General features: G+C 39.3%; 1 protein-coding gene across 3 annotated transcripts in view; it reads right to left on the minus strand.

Moving 5' to 3' along the window:
- The window catches only part of LOC114655440 (protein TANC1-like), a 569,281-nt gene that overhangs the window by 362,927 nt on the left and 188,672 nt on the right, over positions 1–17,682 (minus strand). For 2 of the 3 annotated variants that reach the window (XM_028806429.2, XM_051930574.1), the window contains exons 3-4: positions 16,707–16,781; positions 9,811–10,008 (exon numbers count right to left, since the gene is read on the minus strand). In XM_028806429.2, the coding sequence (XP_028662262.2) occupies positions 9,811–10,008; positions 16,707–16,781 (273 nt within the window). The remainder of the gene's footprint in view (positions 1–9,810; positions 10,009–16,706; positions 16,782–17,682) is intronic. The other variant, XM_051930575.1, reaches the window with a different exon arrangement.

The following is a 17,682-nucleotide window of genomic DNA, read 5'->3' on the forward strand; positions in this document are numbered from 1 at the left end:
GCACGCGCGATTAGGGAGCTGCGGAACGATCCAAAAGGTAACACGACATCGTATGCCAGACGGGAATGGCGGGGTACTAACCTCTCTCTCTCTCTACAGGAAGAAAGACGCACTGCCGCCATGAGTCCTCCCAATCACGGAGAAAACAACACGCCACTTCCGCCTTCCCTCTGTCTCACCCCGATGACGTCAACAGTCCCACTATCCACCTCGGTTTTCCCATCAGCCCATGCTTCCATTTCCGGTCCCTCTGCTTAAATGTTCCCCCATCCGTCATGCCGGCGGAGGGTGTTATGACATTGTTTGTATTTGTATGACAGCAATTAGTGACTCTCTACAGCAGGGGTACTCAAAGTTTTTGAATGCTGGTCCACATTCAGTTCGCCACCAACCATCGGGGTCCACTATAGCCAAGTTTACCGTGTAGGTCTGTAGGACTGCAGGTGTAGGTCTGTAGGAGGCTAGTAATAGATTCAACGCAAATGATAACATTTTTACAGAAGACCAAGACATCCACAAAACATGAAAAACAATTCAAAAAAGTCACATGACTACTTGCAATTAACACACCAATTACAACAGTTGGTACGTAAATGATTGTCACTCAGTGTGAAGTGTGAAACTGTTGTTTCGATTTCATAATGGCAGCATAGTTCGGTGAGTAACCAGTCAGTGCAATTCTCATTGCATTCCTGAGGTTCTGGTTGGTAATTACACTTCGATGTTTCGTCTTGATAGTGTTCATAGTGGAGAACGCACACTCACAAGAATATGTTGAACCAAACATAGTGAGCACGGAAATCGCCAGTTTCTTTGCAGCAGGATACTGAGAATCTGGAACAAACTTTGACCAAAATATTGTTATGCCGACTTCGTTCAATTTTGCTTTCAAAACGTGAGAAGCTTGCAAATCAGCTGCTTCCATTTGCAACAGGGACGGGTTTGAGTTCGGAAAAATTGAGGCAGCCACAGATGTCCATTCACCATCAGGCTGGATGGACAACGAAAGGATCAGCAACAAACAAAAACACAGGCTTCAGTTTTCTGAAATCCTTAAAATGTTCATCAAACTCGACCTTCAAATGATGTAGAAATGTGGAAATCAACTGAAAACATGCCTGTTGATCAGCTGTCATGCAGCTCTTCAGGTTTAGGAAATCTTGCCACCTTCCAAGTCATTGATGAAAATGCTCAGTTTTGTTTCAAAGGCACACCATTTTTCTTGCAATTCGACAATGGTTTTGTCTGCACCCTGAAGTGACAAATTCAGTGTATTTATATGTCCCATAATATCAACAAGAAATGCCAGAAGTGCGACCTTGTCACTGTCTTGAATAAATGTTAAAAATTCTGTAGCTTTCTTTGTATTAAAGGACTGCAGGAAGTCAGCTACATCTTCACGGAGATTCCAGACCCTTTCCAACACACGGCCCTTGCTTAACCATCTGACGTCATTGTGAAGCAGCAAATCTCCAAATTCCGCAGACATCTCTTCAAGAAAAGAACGAAACAGGCGATGCTGCAGAGACGAATTACATCGTAAAAAAATCACTAATTTCACATGAGTAGACAGCACTTCCGCCAGTTCGTCACAAAGTTTTGAACAGAGGGCCGACTGATGAATGATGCAGTGATAAGCAACAAGGTTGGGCTGAAGTGCCTTCATACGAGTGACAAGTCCTCTATCTTTACCAGTCATTGCTGGTGCCCCGTCTGTTGTAAGGGAAACCATTTTTGTTACATCCAATCCAGCTGCGTGCATAAACTGCGATAATGCTGAAAACACGTCCTCATCGCGGGTCTGTTTTGCTAGTGGTAGTAATGTCAGAAACTCTTCAACAAAATTATGGCCATCAAAAAATCTTGTGAACACACAGAGTTGAGACATGTCAGTTTCATCAGTGGATTCATCACACGAGAGAGCAAACATTTCAGCCTGTTTAAGATCTGATATTAACTGACCACCGACATTGTCAGGAAGGTCATCTGCACGACGACTAGCAGTACTGTCTGATAATGGTATCTGCTGAATCAGTTCAACACACTTTTTGTCGCTAAACAGAAGCAAAGAAGCAGACATTGTGCATTCTTTAACAACCTCTGCATCAGTAAATGCTTTCTTATGTCTGCCAAGAACCCAAACAATGCGTAGCGAAGCTTCTGTAACATTTGATTGTGTGGTGGTCGCTTTCGTCATCAGCGATGAACTCGCTACCAACGACGACTTAAGGGCGTCGATCTTAAGCGAACGGAGCCCTGACTTTGGTGGATAATTCGCATTGTAGTACTCGGCATTTTATATGCCAAACAGCTTTCAAAAATGCCAGATTTCAGTTATTTGGCATAAAAAGTGCCAGTTGGCAACCCTGCTACAGAGTAAATAATAAAACAACAATAATTTTGGTGCTTTTATATTCGGACTTTTGACTTATGCAGAAGACAGTCGCGGTCCGCCAAAAACGTCTTGGCGGTCCGGATTGTGGACCGCGGTCCGCCGTTTGAGTACCCCTACTCTACAGTATACGGGGCCGGAAAACCCCAAACCTTTATGTGCTTCTTGTCTTTCTTTTACACTATATACACACACAGAAATGTTGCTTTCAAAGGTGGAGAGGAGCATAACCATTACACCTTCTGGAAAATTTCTATCATGATGAAATTCTACCTTGGAAAGTGCAGAAAGAAATGGAGCTGACCTTAAGTTACTACATTCAGAAAGTTATGAGAAAGTTTATTATTTTTATTAGATTATGGAAATGTTTTATTTTTCTATTTTTTTATTTACCTGCTTTTTATCCTTTATCTACTTATTTTTACTGTTTCATTTTAAGTGTATTCAGTACTGTTTAAGTGTGTCAGCTGCCATAACATTACAGTTTCTCCTTGGGAACTATAATTGTCTATATATCTATCTATCTGTCATAGTGTCTTCTCTATCACATATTAGTTGTCTTTACTCAGAAATTAATGTTAAAACCTACTGTTGATAAAACAAAAACAATACAAAAAACACCAAACAGACTCCTTATAAAGTCAACGAGACATGCTATGATATCTAGAGGTCAGTGGGTTGTTTACAGTTTCTCAATATATGTTAATATATACCTACCTGATCTTTTTCAAAAGCTGTTTTCGAATTCTCTGTGGATAAGTCCTACATGTTCCCCACATAAAATGCACATATGCAACAACATTATACGTGGTGTGGCCACCAGAGGGTGACCACGAGCCCCAAGCACCAGACACAATTTGGCCAAACATAATTTCAGGTAAAATAAAAGGATGTTTGAGATACATTGATTCCCTTACAATGTTAAATCAGTCCAGCACAATAATAACACACAGAACTCCTTCCACCACTCCTCCATGAGTGCTGCCCATCTCCCCCCAACTCTGACTCTGTGATGCAGATGATGTGACATCTTTTATGCCAGGCCCAGGAGTACTTCCAGGTTCAAAGCACTGTATGTTGTAAGCACATTCAAGCCAGGTGGAAGTCCCCCAAAGTAGGGAGAGCGTTCCCCTGTATCTCCCCCTGGCAACACCCAAGTACCTCAACAGGGCTGCCTCTGAGGACTACAACTCCCAATATGCCCTGCAGGGTTATGAAGGAAGGATGCTTCCACCCTGCGTACAGGGAAATACATGGCCCTGTAAAACAGCCTCCTCTGTCCTTCCATTATGGCCTCCCGAGTGGGAAATGTACCTGCAACCAACCTGGCCAGTGATGCATGTCCATTCACATCTTTCTGTTACGGCTTGCCGGTCGAGTAAGGAATTAACCTTGATTCACCTCGACATTCTATTGAATTCACTCTGGCACTTAGTGTTCAGATAATCCATTAAATTAAGTTGGTTATAGATATTTGTGTTAAAAATGGTCTAAGAAGTCTTTTATCACCACAGGTTATACAGTTTCCTAACCTGTGGGAATACAATTGCCAGGTCATATGATAATGATTAAAACAAAATCAGTTAATGAGCAACCTAAGCATTACCATAATTTTAATTAAGGTAATTGAACTCAGGTGATTTACCACTACATTTAATTAATTTCTAAGGGCAAACTACAGAGTGAGGATTTTATTACACTCAAACTGCTTTTAAATTTTTCTTTTGGATGTTTAAGCAGCACTCATTTTTGTTTTAAAAGCTGACCAGTACTTCAAAGTGTAGCAAATGGAGGCCTCTGATTTACGTTTACTCCCACACACAGAGTGTGCAGACCACATTACATTTCTGCAGCTGCCAGTGGTGTTGCGCTCAGCTCAAGATGTAAACTTTTCCGAGGTATCCAGTTTGCACAGCTGTTAGGCTTCTGTTTCTGGTGATGTTCACAACATTCAATAAAATAAAACTAATTAATTTCTTCAAGTGAGCAATACGAGAAAAGTAATATCTCATTAGCAGCAAAGTGTTTGCAGTCTGATGTCAATGTTGGCACTTGGTTGTGTTTATAAGCAGGGAAGATGTGTAAAAACACACACCAGAAAGTAAGGCAGAGGTGCTACTATTACACAGGACCTGAGATCCTGAAAACAAGGTCCTTGGTGCTCAGCTGACGCTTCTCTTCACTAATAAATATGTCACTCTATAAGACTGCACACACGCATGCATGTTGCTTGACTCCTATGCTCTAGGCTTCTATTACAGAATCAGGGAAATCGTCATTTAATATTACTATTAGCTGACATGACAAAAGCTTTATTCACACATCTAACAAAAAATAATAATTTAAAAAACAACTGAGTTCTAATTTAACGATGCAGTATCATCACAACTGCTTCAAAGCAATTCAGAAATGAAGGAGAAGTGAAAATCCAGTAGAGGTTTAACGTTACACTGCAACATTTTTATTTGTGAATTATGTACACTCAGAACACACAACTCATTGGACCTTGAGGCACATGGGCTACAACAACAAAAGACCACATTGGGTTCCACTCCTGTCAAACAAGATGAGAAAGCTGAGGCTGCCGTGGACCCAATAAACACAGGCACACCAAAACTGGAGAATTGTAGCCTGGTCTGAATCTCAATTTCTGCTGAGGTACACAGATGGTAGGGTCAAAATCTGGAGCCAATACCATGTTTACATGCACCCACCTAGTTTATGTCAACAGTCCAGGCTGGTGGTTGTGGTTTAAATGTGTGGGGAATGTTTTCTTGGCACATTTTGGGATGATTAATACCAATTAAACATTATATAAATAAACGTTAACATTATTCAAAGTTATTGTCTGTTTTTACCTGCATTTTTATTACTCTTTAATTTAATATTGTTTTTTGTATCAGTATGCTGCTGCTGGAGTATGTGAATTTCCCCTTGGGATTAATAAAGTATCTATCTATCTATCTATCTATCTATCTATCTATCTATCTATCTATCTATCTATCTATCTATCTATCTATCTATCTATCTATCTATCTATCTATCTATCTATCTATCTATCTATCTATCTATCTAATCATCACTTGAATGCTACAGCCTGTTTCAGTATTGATGCTGACCATGTGCATCTTTTTGTAGCCAAAATTTACTCTTCTTCTAATGGCTTCTTCCAGCATGATAATGCACCATGTCACAAAGCAAACGGGTTTCATGAACATGACAATGAGTTCAATGTTCATCAATCACTTTGACAGTCACTCGATCTGAACCTTTAGGATGTGGTAGAAGGGGAGATTCACAGCATAAATGGCCAGCTGCAGAAACTGTGATGCAATCATGTCAGCATGGACCAGAATTTCAAAGGAACATCTTTTGGAATCCAGGCCACGAAGAACTGAGGCTGCTTTGTAAGAAAAAGGAAGCTCTACCCAGTATTAGTAGGCATATATTAAAGAGGTAAAGAAGAGTGTAAATTGTTTGCTAAAGCATAAAAAGAAATTCAATATTTTCATTGTTGAGTCTTTGTATGTTAGATGTTTTACTTCTATTTTTTTCCTATTTCAGGTACACAACACCTTCATATAATATCCTCATATGCTACGCCTCATAATAAGCAACTTATCACATTAGCATTTCTGCTCAATTTCTTCTTTTTGCTTTGCACCCTCCCCCACCAAAACCTGTCTATGAGGGAAGAGCGAAAGCTTTAGCACTTTGGTCAGCGGCTGTTGTATGTAAAGTGCTTTATAAATAAAGTTGACTTGACTTGACTTTAGATTCGTCAAAAATTTCGATCTCCAGTTTTCGACGGATCTTGACATTTTAGGGTCTCCTCGTACTGAAAACATTGATATCTCGATGATGAGTGTGTATGTGTGTCTGTCTGTCTGTGTGCCACCATTTCTAGAGGTTTGTCTAGTGTTAAAACAGCTGCACGGAAAAATACCAAACTCGAAACTTAAAGCTGTCATGAGATGACGATGTGCTGATTACTTTTTGAGCCAAATCATGCAAGAGAAAGAGGCGCTCTAGAGGAACCCTCAACTACAGTAATTCTGCTATCAGTTGTACAGTTGTAAATAATTACTGAAAAGTTCCAGAACAGTTTGGGTAATTTTGTTCCTAGGGAGCAAAGTCTACCGATGTTCATGTCCAAATTTTTTTCTCTTTCTCCAACTCTCTCTTTTCACGGCTGTAACATTTCCACACAACTGAAGCAGTTCAAGACCTGGAATTCAAATTTAGCAGCCATTTACTTTGTCAAGTATGGCAACGGCTTTTTTCTGCACTGACCCCTAGGGTTAGAGTCTCATTCAGACAGGCGGACATGACTCCCCTTTGAGTGTCCATCTCTCATTGATAATGTCGATCCAGCAGAATAGTGAATCTCATACTTAAGAACAAGGAAAATGCATTTAAGACAGAAACCAGGAAACACTTCTTTATAGGAAAGGAATGTGTGTATCTGAAAACATCTACACAGTCAAATTCTACCATACCAATTTCCTGATTTTCAAAAAGCGGTTATTTCATGGTGATAAGCTCTACTAACTTCAAACAATCCCTAACCTGAATGAATGTATATTTCCCTTCTTTTTTCTTTTCTTTCGTTTTCTTTGCTATTCTGTTTTCTGCTACCGGTCTTTTACATAACGTGTTGCTGATACTTGGTGAGAGTTGTTTTTAGTTATTATAAAAAGTAACATCTGCATTGATAGTGTGCTTGCGATGCCACACCAGTGCCAAAATATCACATTTTCCCATATGTCATGCAATAAAACAGTACAAAAAGAATTCAATTCATTTAATGCCACAGTGGGTTTCATGTGATGATGTCTAAATGGTGTCAGAACAAGATACAGCCACTCAATCATTTCAAAATGATAAAAAAAGACTGCTAAGTCCCAATCCACTTTTTTCTTCAAATCAATAACAGTAAAGTTACGTCATACAAAAAACGTTACGCACTGTCAACACACACATTCCATCCTCAGTGTAGAATTAATCACAATCAATCACAGTAAAACACTAAAACTATCAATTTCCAGTACAGAAATCCCTGAAAAAGGCTATTTTTCCCCAATTTTGGTAAAGCAGTAAAAATTTCTCTAATGCCAATGTGGCTGGATCCTGGAATGTCCACACATGCATCTTAATCCCTTAGGATAGATTGGCATTTCTTGTTTTTCTTTGCTTTGGCACATACAGTAAATCCTTTGCTTAAAAAGCAGCTGAGCCTCTTCGTTTTTGACCATTACCTGAAAAAGCTAATTAATCAGAGACCAGGTTTTACACAGAAATATCTCTTCAATGAACCATCTAAATGTCTGATCAGCGTATAAAGAACCATAACACAACAATGACCAACAATGACACTGATGGAAGAAAGTTGTACCAACTGTCATCTAAAAGTGTGAACATATGTGCACCCAAAAAAAGGCAAAAAGTCTACTCTTTTCTTTAAAAACCATAACACAAACCAGCTCTATGCTCTCTGTATGTGCTCACTGCTCTCGACCTGGTGACAACTGTGCTTCATAAAGCAGGGCCTCCTGCATAGGTTGTGACGTAATAAAGACTGAAGTTATTATCACTTTCATTCTGAAGGGAAATCTGGTGTTGGATTGGAATAGTGGAACATGTGTCTGTATTGGAATTAGATAAGGGTGCCATTAGTCCAAACCTTGCAAAGAAATAGCAACTGCAGAAGCAAGAGACAGAGACTATATGTAAAAGCCACACGTTTGTCTTGCTGAAGACGGGAGCTGACTGATTACCAGCTGCCCAGCAGATGTAACCTTTGATAGCAGAAGAAGAAACTGTGTGTAAAACATCAAAGAGAAAACTGTACCACCCACAACCAGAAGATGCAACCAATGTGAAGGAGGAGAGAAGCATCTGAACAAAGGAAAAAAGGTGTGTTAAAGATTTTTCCACATATGTGTCAGAGAAAGCAGACCACGTAAACAGCAAAACATCACCTACATCAAACCAAAAGTATGTCTACTTTAATTCCAAGAATTGTTAATTATAACCTAGTAATTAGGACAAAGACAACTAATGTATGGTAGTATTGGTGTCTGAACTGTAACTGAAAAGTAATAAATATTTGAAAGATAAGTTTTTAGCTGTTTTAGGTTTCTCTACCTAAATCCAAAAGGAAGTTTGGAGCAACATTTCACACACAAACTGTGTGTTGGGGGATAAACCAGTGGAGACAAGCTGTTAACAAATCAACGCCACCTTCATGGTACAGGCAATAGAAATGTTATAACTAGCTAATGAATACATTCATTTTGATCACATGAATTGAAAGATCAGAATCCATAAGTTATATGCCTTTCTCTATAGGAGAGAAAAAGTTCAACTAAACTACCGTAATTTTACCTTTTGTGTTGTGAATTATTGTCCTTCATTTATATACAGTATCTATATCCATTAATACCTATTGTGACCACCAGGGGGTGCTCCAGCTCCCCAAAAGTGTAAAATGAACAAGAGTTTTTTTTTATTGTGTGAAAGTCTTTCCAAAGAGTTTCATGCAGCACAACCACAAGTTCAAAGCATCAAGGAATACAGCCCTCTGCAAGTCCTTGTCTTCTTTGTCTTTGTCTCTTTCTCTTTCTCTCCTCCTGGCAAGCTCCTTTTATATTACACTCCAAAGCTGTAGCTCGGAAGCATGTGCGGGTAAGGTGAGAGCATGAAAAAGTAGGACTACCTAGTCCCCACAGCAACCACTGGCTGCACCCATGGAATCCACCAGGCTGAGTCCAAAAACCCCAGCTTCCATAATGCTCTGTGGGAGACCGTGGTGCTACCGCAACCCATGAAGCTGGGAGAGACAATGCATGCTGCTTCCCCTTGTCCTTCCATGGTGAGGGTGTCCCTCACACTATATATACTTGCATATATTCATCTTCTATTATCTTTATGTTATGAATAAACTGTATTATCTGGTTTACTGCAGGAAGCATGTTTAGATTTTTTGTTTAAAAATAGTCCGTTACCATATCCGAACCACAACAGAGAACGTCAAAGTTATTTAATGTAGACTTTTGCCAATTTAAATCATACATATTTTCTTCTTATTTCTGGTGTTTTGGCTGGAAGGTGAAGCAGAGATCCCTCACACATCCTATAATCCAAATGAATTAATTTAACTTTGCAGCAAAACCAAATGCAACATTCATAATTCACTTGTCTCAAATAATCCCAGTCAAATCAATGTTTACCAGTTTAGGTTGGTGAAATCTAAAAAAGTCACAGCAGAAATCACATATCAGGCAACTCGACGAAACCACCTTACAGCAAGACTCAGACCAACCTTTTCATTCCTCTAACAATATGTCCTGCTGATCATATGTAGCTATACCAGAGACCAGAAAAAATTCATAAACTGTATGAAGCAAAAGGATTACCTGGAGAGCGCTTGTTGGAACGAGACTGCAGCATGTACGGCTGCCTTGGCAACATGGGTGAAGATGGCAGGGACATGGAAACTCCTTTAGATAGACTCCAAATGTAAGGATCATCTGCGCTGCAAGGGATACCAGTGCTGAAGTCTGCAATGTTGCTTGCTCCAGGGTTAGCCCCTCTGTATGGAGAAATGTCTCCTGCTGAGAAACAAAACCAATGTGTCAGTCAATTACGAACTTTCCCAATACCACTGTGCTTCATAGTAGTATTTTATGTCAAACATTCATGCCAGATGATTGTGAGACACTGGGTAAAAGTGCAAACGAGCAGAATGATACACAAATTTTTGTGAAAATTTCCAGATTAATCTAAAATCTAAGAAAGGAAAGTCAACTCATTGCCTCACCCCACAAAACTGATTTTTCAAAAAGCAGCCCATCTTTGTTTTTCAACATTATCCAGCAGACTTTCACTAAAATGATTAAAGATAAACCTTATTTTATTCTAATTTGTAGTAAAAAGATACTTGTAGACATTTTTAAACAAAGACCAGATCAAAAAAAAAACATTGTGGCCATCTAATTTCTCAAAGACATAGACACAGAGTTAACTTAGATAGCACTCAAACTCACAACATAACTACATTTTCTTTTCTAAATGGAGAAAACATCACTGAACCTATCCATTCCTGTGTATGGTATTTACCCTCCATTACATTAATGCTTTTGTTTAGAAGCTACATACTTTACCGGAAAATAGTCTGTTGTGTAATTTTTGTTTAAAACTGTCTAATTTATGGGGCTTCTAAATCTGACAGTTGAAGGTCAGAGGTCATTACTGTTTTCTGCATTTTAGTACAGATAGTCTAAAGCTGACATCTTCGTGGAAAATGTTTAGTTTTGTAACACTTCACTTAACTTTACATTAAGTAAATTATGGACTACTTTACCCAGGGGTGGACTGTTCAGGTTTGTTTCTCACCTTGTTTCCAGTACTGCCAGGACAAGATCCTGCCTACCATGAATCTAAACATAACTAAGCAGATACGACAATGTTAGAATTAAGGTAAGTAAATTATTAATTAATTAATATAATTAATTTGGGGGGTAAACGTTAACATTATTCAAAGTTATTGTCTGTTTTTATTTTGTTTTTTGTATCAGTATGCTGCTGCTGGAGTATGTGAATTTCCCCTTGGGATTAATAAAGTATTCATCTATCTATCTACAGTATGCTGTGTTATTTTATATGAACAGTATATGTACAGTTTTATCACACACACATATTATATATATATATATTTGCCAAGATATTTAGGACTCTGACTGTGTCTGTTATAACTGTCCGTTGATTCCTCAGAGGTTTGTTTCCTCCAGGGAGGTTTGCTGATTGGAGTTTTTGTTTTCCTCTCCCCTGTTGTCAACCAGCCATAGCTCAACAATTAATCAATGGACTGATATTGTTGATTTCCATGTATGTTAATCAGTTTCTACTTTGTTTTTCCGTGTACTTTTATGTGTACTAATTCTGTATTTAGTAATTTATAATGTTTGCATTTGCATTTTACTTGAGAACTTGTCACAGCCCTCTGAGCTAGCACTTAGGTAAGAGCACTAAATAAGAACAAATTGAATTAAATCAAACCAAATATATATACATTCAATACACAAATCTATTACTTTATTATTATAATTATTATTATTAATAATAATAAAAGCCCTATTCATAGACTATAAATCTATTTAACTATGTTGAGGCTTTTAAATAATTTTTAAGACAAGGGTGTGTCATAAGGTGGAAGTGGAGAGGAAGTTGCAAGACTGGAGAAGGGGTTTAGAAGATAAACAGTTGAAGATAAATACATGAGGTTTAATGATGATCAGGACTCAGAGGTGAGCCTACAGGGAGAAACACTGAAAAGAGTGAAGAAGTTTAAATATCTAGGATCAGTGATAGCCCAAGATGGAAACTTAGATGTAGAGATAACCCACAGAGAGCAGTTTGATTGGAACAACTGGAAGAAGGTATCAGGAGTATTGTGTGATTGATGAATTAAGACAATGGTTAAAAGTCAGGTTTTTAAGAAAGTGGTTATGACCAACATTGATGTATGGAGCTGAGATACGAGCAGTAAAGGGAGTGCAGGAGAAGAGGTTAGAGGTGGCAGAATGTGTGGATGTGTGGGGTTACAATAAAGGACACAATAGATACAACAATCAACAATCAGAGGTACAACAAATGGGGGACAGATCTCTAAGAAAGTACAGGAAAGCAAATCAAAGTGCTATTGACATGTGATGAGGACAGACAATGAATATGATGGGAATGGAAGTACAGGGAAAGAGAAAGTGAGGGAGATCTGAAGGAAAAGAGCTTGACTGGGAAGGAAGTGCAGGGCCGAACTGTTTGGAGAAGGTTGATCAGGCACAAAACACAAGTGAAAGAAGAAGAAGAAGCTGTGTTATAAGAAAATGCTATTTATTTGTCATTTGATTGGAAGAAACCAAAATGCTTCCTGACTGAGTTATGTGCATGAACTTAATTTATTTAAGGCCACAGTATTGCGAATTTAGTTAGTCTTTTCACAGTACACTGGACAGTGTGTGTGGTAGGGTCCATCAGGCTTGATGAAATTAACTGTATCCATCTTAGATTCCTTTACTAATAGTGGCTGTCATAAGGATTTTTTAAAAATGCTTTTTCCTGACAAAGGCCACATGTACAGTATACACAAATCCATTAGATAACTAAAAAAGCCCTGTCTAGAAACATCTATTTTACTGTGACTTGAACCAGTCACACTTTAACTAAAGTCCAGCGCCTCTCTCCAGCTTTCTCACTGCCTGTTACAAGTAAACACATGCCATGAAACCATGCTTCATCTTATAAAAAGAATTTGGTTATGCCATCATCACATTATCTTCCTGGTATTTTGTTAGTGGTTATATATATATATATATATATATATATATATATATATATATATATATATATATATATATATATATATATATATATATATATATATTATATATAAATAAAACAAAAAAGAATGTTGAAATAAGAAACAGGTTTGCCTCCTACAGTATCCTTATTTTGCTGCCATCCCCAAATGACTGTACAGGCCCACACCATTGCACGCCGTGCGTCATTCTTGACAGATTTTGCACTAGCGTACTCTCTTAGGTTTTACAAATTGGGTATTTTTGCAGAAGTAAAGCTGTGTGGGAGAATGCCTTGATTCCACTGCTATTCATCTTGTGTGATTTGTTAAAGCTCCTTACACTGAAGAGCCATAAGTCATACAACGATTGCCATGACACTTCGAAACTGATTTTTTTTCTTTCAATCCAGGTTCTGGGCTTCTAACTGTATCCCAGCACAAAAGCAAAATAAGATTAAAAATAAATATTCATGATGATATTATCATGAGGAAGAATCAGTGAAACTCTTCATGTTACACATTTAGTTGGAAAAAGTGATCAGTAAATTTGCACAGGTATTCTGTTTCCTCTCCAGACAATTAAAGTGTTTGTCTTGTGCCATTAAAATATAGTTCTATAGCATTCTTTTTCTTTCCTTCATTTGTATTCTCTAGAAAGTTGTGGTTACTTTGAAATGTTGCTTTTAACATATGTCCAGGGACATAGATTTTCGTCTCACTCCTACCACCATAGGTGAAGTAGTGCTACACTGGTGTTTGTTTTGCTGTTCCCTTTAAGCTTCTGTAGCTATAGAAGTCAGCTGACAGTTGTGAGTACATAAACTGCAAGTTATTACTTGTTATATTTGTTTTTCAGTAAAGACAATGGTGGAGTGGCTTCACTGAGAAGTCTCTGACTTTCCTTGAGTGTCCTAGCCAAAGCCCAACATTAAATGCCACAGAACATCTGTGGAGAGACCTGAAGATGACAGTTCACACTCCCTATCCAATATAACGGTGCTAGAGATGATCTGCCAGGAATTATGGGAAAAACTGTCCAAATCAAGGTATGCAAAGCTTGCAGAGACCAACCCAAGAAGATGCAAAGCTATAATTGCTCTAAAAGGGGCTTCTACAAAGTACTGAATTAAAAGGCTGAATACTTGTATGAATGAGAGAGTGTGATGATGTGGGTCCTGCTCCAAGCTCCCTCTTCTAGATTTGGGCACCCTCGAACCCAACACCATTAGTAATGCAATCGGATGAACTGACAGATGAGGACAAATCTAACTGAGCAAAGGGATGGTGCAAAAAGTGAACAAGTGCTTTTATTCAAAAATCAAACAAAATCAAAACAGTGTCCAAAGTGCAGTGCTTCATAACATCCACAATAAATAAATAATCCATATAAACAGGGTGAATAAAAGTGGAGGTTAAAATAATTCAAATAAATAAATCCAGTTCAAACAAGGTTATAAACAACAGGCTGGAAACAGTCCTTCAAAAGCCCTGTGTCTTCTTTTAGCTGGCGTCTCCCCTGTTTCTCCCATACACTGGTCCGGTAGCTTTCCAACCCCTGGCTACGTACAGCTCCCACCGGACAAAGACTTGGGTTCTGGACAGGGTGCTCACACTGGGGCTCACCCTTTCAAGCCTTTTTGACTCCCACTGCATTCTCACACTTACGCGGCGAGTCGTCTATACTGCTGGCCACTCCAGCTCACAAAAGCTCAGCTGGGGCAACCCCTTCCTAATACCCCCACCGAGTGTTGGCCAAACACTCCTGCAGAGGGGCTCTATTCCCAGCTGCCTGCTTTCTCTCAAAAGAGCCTGCTCTTGTTTGCTACCGCTGGCTCTCCTTCTCCAGCCTTCTTCTCCCTTAATCTCCGTCCTTCTCTTTTCTTTTTCTCTCCCCTCCTTCATTCTTCTTTCGATCTTTTTTTTTCTTCCCCCCTTCACATCCGTGACCCTCCTACTTGTAATGGGGATGTGGCACAGGTGTGGCGATCAGCAGCTCCCGGCATCAATTACGGACACAGGCGATCCCACACCTGTGCACTTCAGCGTGGAAATACCCTGCCTGTATTGCACCCGGGTACCACTCAGACCACACTACCACGCCCCCTCCCTCCTTAAGCCTCAACTGCTGCAATTATTTATTTCGAAAACTGACAATTCCTTTAGAGCTGTGGGCGCACTATACCACAGAGAGTTCAGTTTTTGATTTTTCATAAATCTGCAAACCTTTCTGAAAACATGTTTTCACTTTGTCAAGGTTATTGAGTTAAGATAGATGAGCAAAATTTTAAATTAAATCTATAACACAATAAAGTGTGCAGAAACTGAAGGAGTCTGAATACTTCCTGAGTAGACTGTACATTAAAGATATTTATACAAATATTAAAAACAGAGCCTCTCCTAAACTCTCTCTCTCATATATATATATATATATATATATATATATATATATATATGTATGTATATACACACACTGCTCGAAAAAATTAAAGGAACACTTTTTTAATCAGAGTATAGTATCAAGTCAATGAAACTTCTAGGATATTGATCTGGTCAGTTAAGTAGCAGACGGGGTTGTTAATCAGTTTTAGCTGCTTTGGTGTTAATGGATTTAACAACAGGGGCACTAGAGGGGCCACAATGAGACGACCCCCAAAACAGGAATGGCTTAATAGGTGGAGGCCACTGACATTTTTCCCTCCTCATCTTTTCGGACTGTTTTTTCACTAGTTTTGCATTTGACTAAGGTCAGTGTCACTACTAGTAGCATGAGGCGATACCTGGACCCTACAGAGGGTGCACAGGTAGTCCAACTTCTCCAGGGTGGCACGTCAATATGTGCCATTGCCAGAAGGTTTGCTGTGTCTTCCTGCACAGTCTTAAGGCCATGAAGGAGATTCCAGAAGACATGCAGTTACTCGAGGAGAGCTGGACAGGGCCGTAGAAGGTCCTTAACCCATCCGCAGGACCGATATCTGCTCCTTTGAGCAAGGAGGAACAGGATGAGCACTGCCAGAACCCTACAAAATGACCTCCAGCAGACCACTGGTGTGAATGTCTCTGGCCAAACAATCAGAAACAGACTTCATGATGGTGGCATGAGGTCCCAACTTCCTCTACTGGGAATACAAGTCCACCACTGCAGGTCCACCACTGGCACCCTGTGCTTTTCACAGATGACAGCAGGTTTACCCTGAGCACATGTCACAGACATGAAAGGGTCTGAAGAAGCTGTGGAGAATGTTATGCTGCCTGTAACATCATTCAGCATGACCAGTTTGGTGGTGGGTAAGTGATGGTCTGGAGGGGCATATCCATGGAGGGACGCACAGACCTCTACAGGCTAGACAACGGCACCTTGACTGCCATTAGGTATCGGGATGAATTCCTTGGACCCATTGTCAGACCCTATGCTGGTGCAGTGGGTCCTGGGTTCCTCCTGGTGCACAACAATGCCTGGCCTCATGTGATGAGAGTATGCAGGCAGTTCCTGGAAGATGAAGGAATTGATACCATTCACTGGCTCCCATGCTCGCATGACCTAAATCCAATAGAACACCTCTGGGACATTATGTTTTGGTCCATCCAACATTGCCAGGTTGTACCTCAGACTGTCCAGGAGCTCAGTGATGCCCTGGTCCAGATCTGGGAAGAGATCTCCCAGGACACCATCCATCATCTCATTAGGAGCATGTCCCCCACCCCCCAACGTTGTCAGACATGCATACAAGCACATGGGGGCCATACAACCTACTGAGTATGATTTCGTTCCTAACACATTACCCAGTCCGTATCAGTATAGATATTCAGTATGATTTTTTCCCCATTTAGATCTGATGTGTTTTCAAAGTGTTCCTTTAGTTTTTACTGCAGTTTATTTATATATATGTTTACTTTTATAAGATGCATATACAGAACAATGATCCATTTAACATATAAGAAACAGAAAAACAATACCTAATCTTGATCTTGGCATCCCAAATTCAGGGCTGTGCATGGGATTGTCCCTTTGCTGTTCCATCCTTGATCCATCTAGAAATGGAAAATGAGATAAGTCAGAGGAAGCATTATTTAAAATGTATACAATGTAATACAAAACAGTAGTTACTCCAAGTAATGCATAATAGTTACATATTAACTTAATAGTTATTTATGTTATACATTATCAGAAGCATACCCATTCTGTTGCACTTACAGGGGCTTAAATGGAACACACTGGAAGGAGTCATAGCATAGACCAAAAAAATGACATTCAGTGGAACTTCGGGTCACGACCGTAATTCGTTCCAAAACTCTGGTCATAACCTGATTTGGTCGTGACCTGAAGTAATTTCCCCCATAGGACTGTATGTAAATACAATTAATCCGTTCTAGACCATACGAACTGTATGTAAAAATATTTTTTGAAAGATTTTTAAGCACAAAAATAGTTAATTACACCATAGAATGCACAGTGTAATAGTAAACTAAATGTAAAAACATTGAATAACACTGAGAAAACCTTGAACAGAGAATAGTAACATTTGCAAGAATTCACGCTACAGCCTTACGAACCGCTCGCTGTAAACACTTTTTTTTTTTTAATGAGTTTTAAGCACAGGGAAAAACATGAACATTTGAAAAATCCGTAATTTAATAAACAACCAAGAAAAGTAACATTGCAACAATGCACAGAGTGTAAACAGAAGTGAAGTGGAGGTTAAAATCCAATAGAAAAAAGTCTTCATTAAATACAACGAGGTTAAAACAATGCTCAAAGCAGTCTCTTTAAAAACAAGCCCGGTGCATTCTTTAACTGCCTTCTCGGCCTTAAGCAGCCAGCCCTCTCTCTCTCTCTCTCTCTCTCTCACTCGCTCACTGCACAGGGAGAGACTGAACACGTGTGGAAATCATCGGCACATACGAACCGGAAGGGAAACTGGCTTGTTCGTTA

The sequence above is a fragment of the Erpetoichthys calabaricus genome, chromosome 8 (genome assembly GCF_900747795.2).
Source record: "Erpetoichthys calabaricus chromosome 8, fErpCal1.3, whole genome shotgun sequence".
Taxonomy (NCBI): Eukaryota; Metazoa; Chordata; class Cladistia; order Polypteriformes; family Polypteridae; genus Erpetoichthys; species Erpetoichthys calabaricus.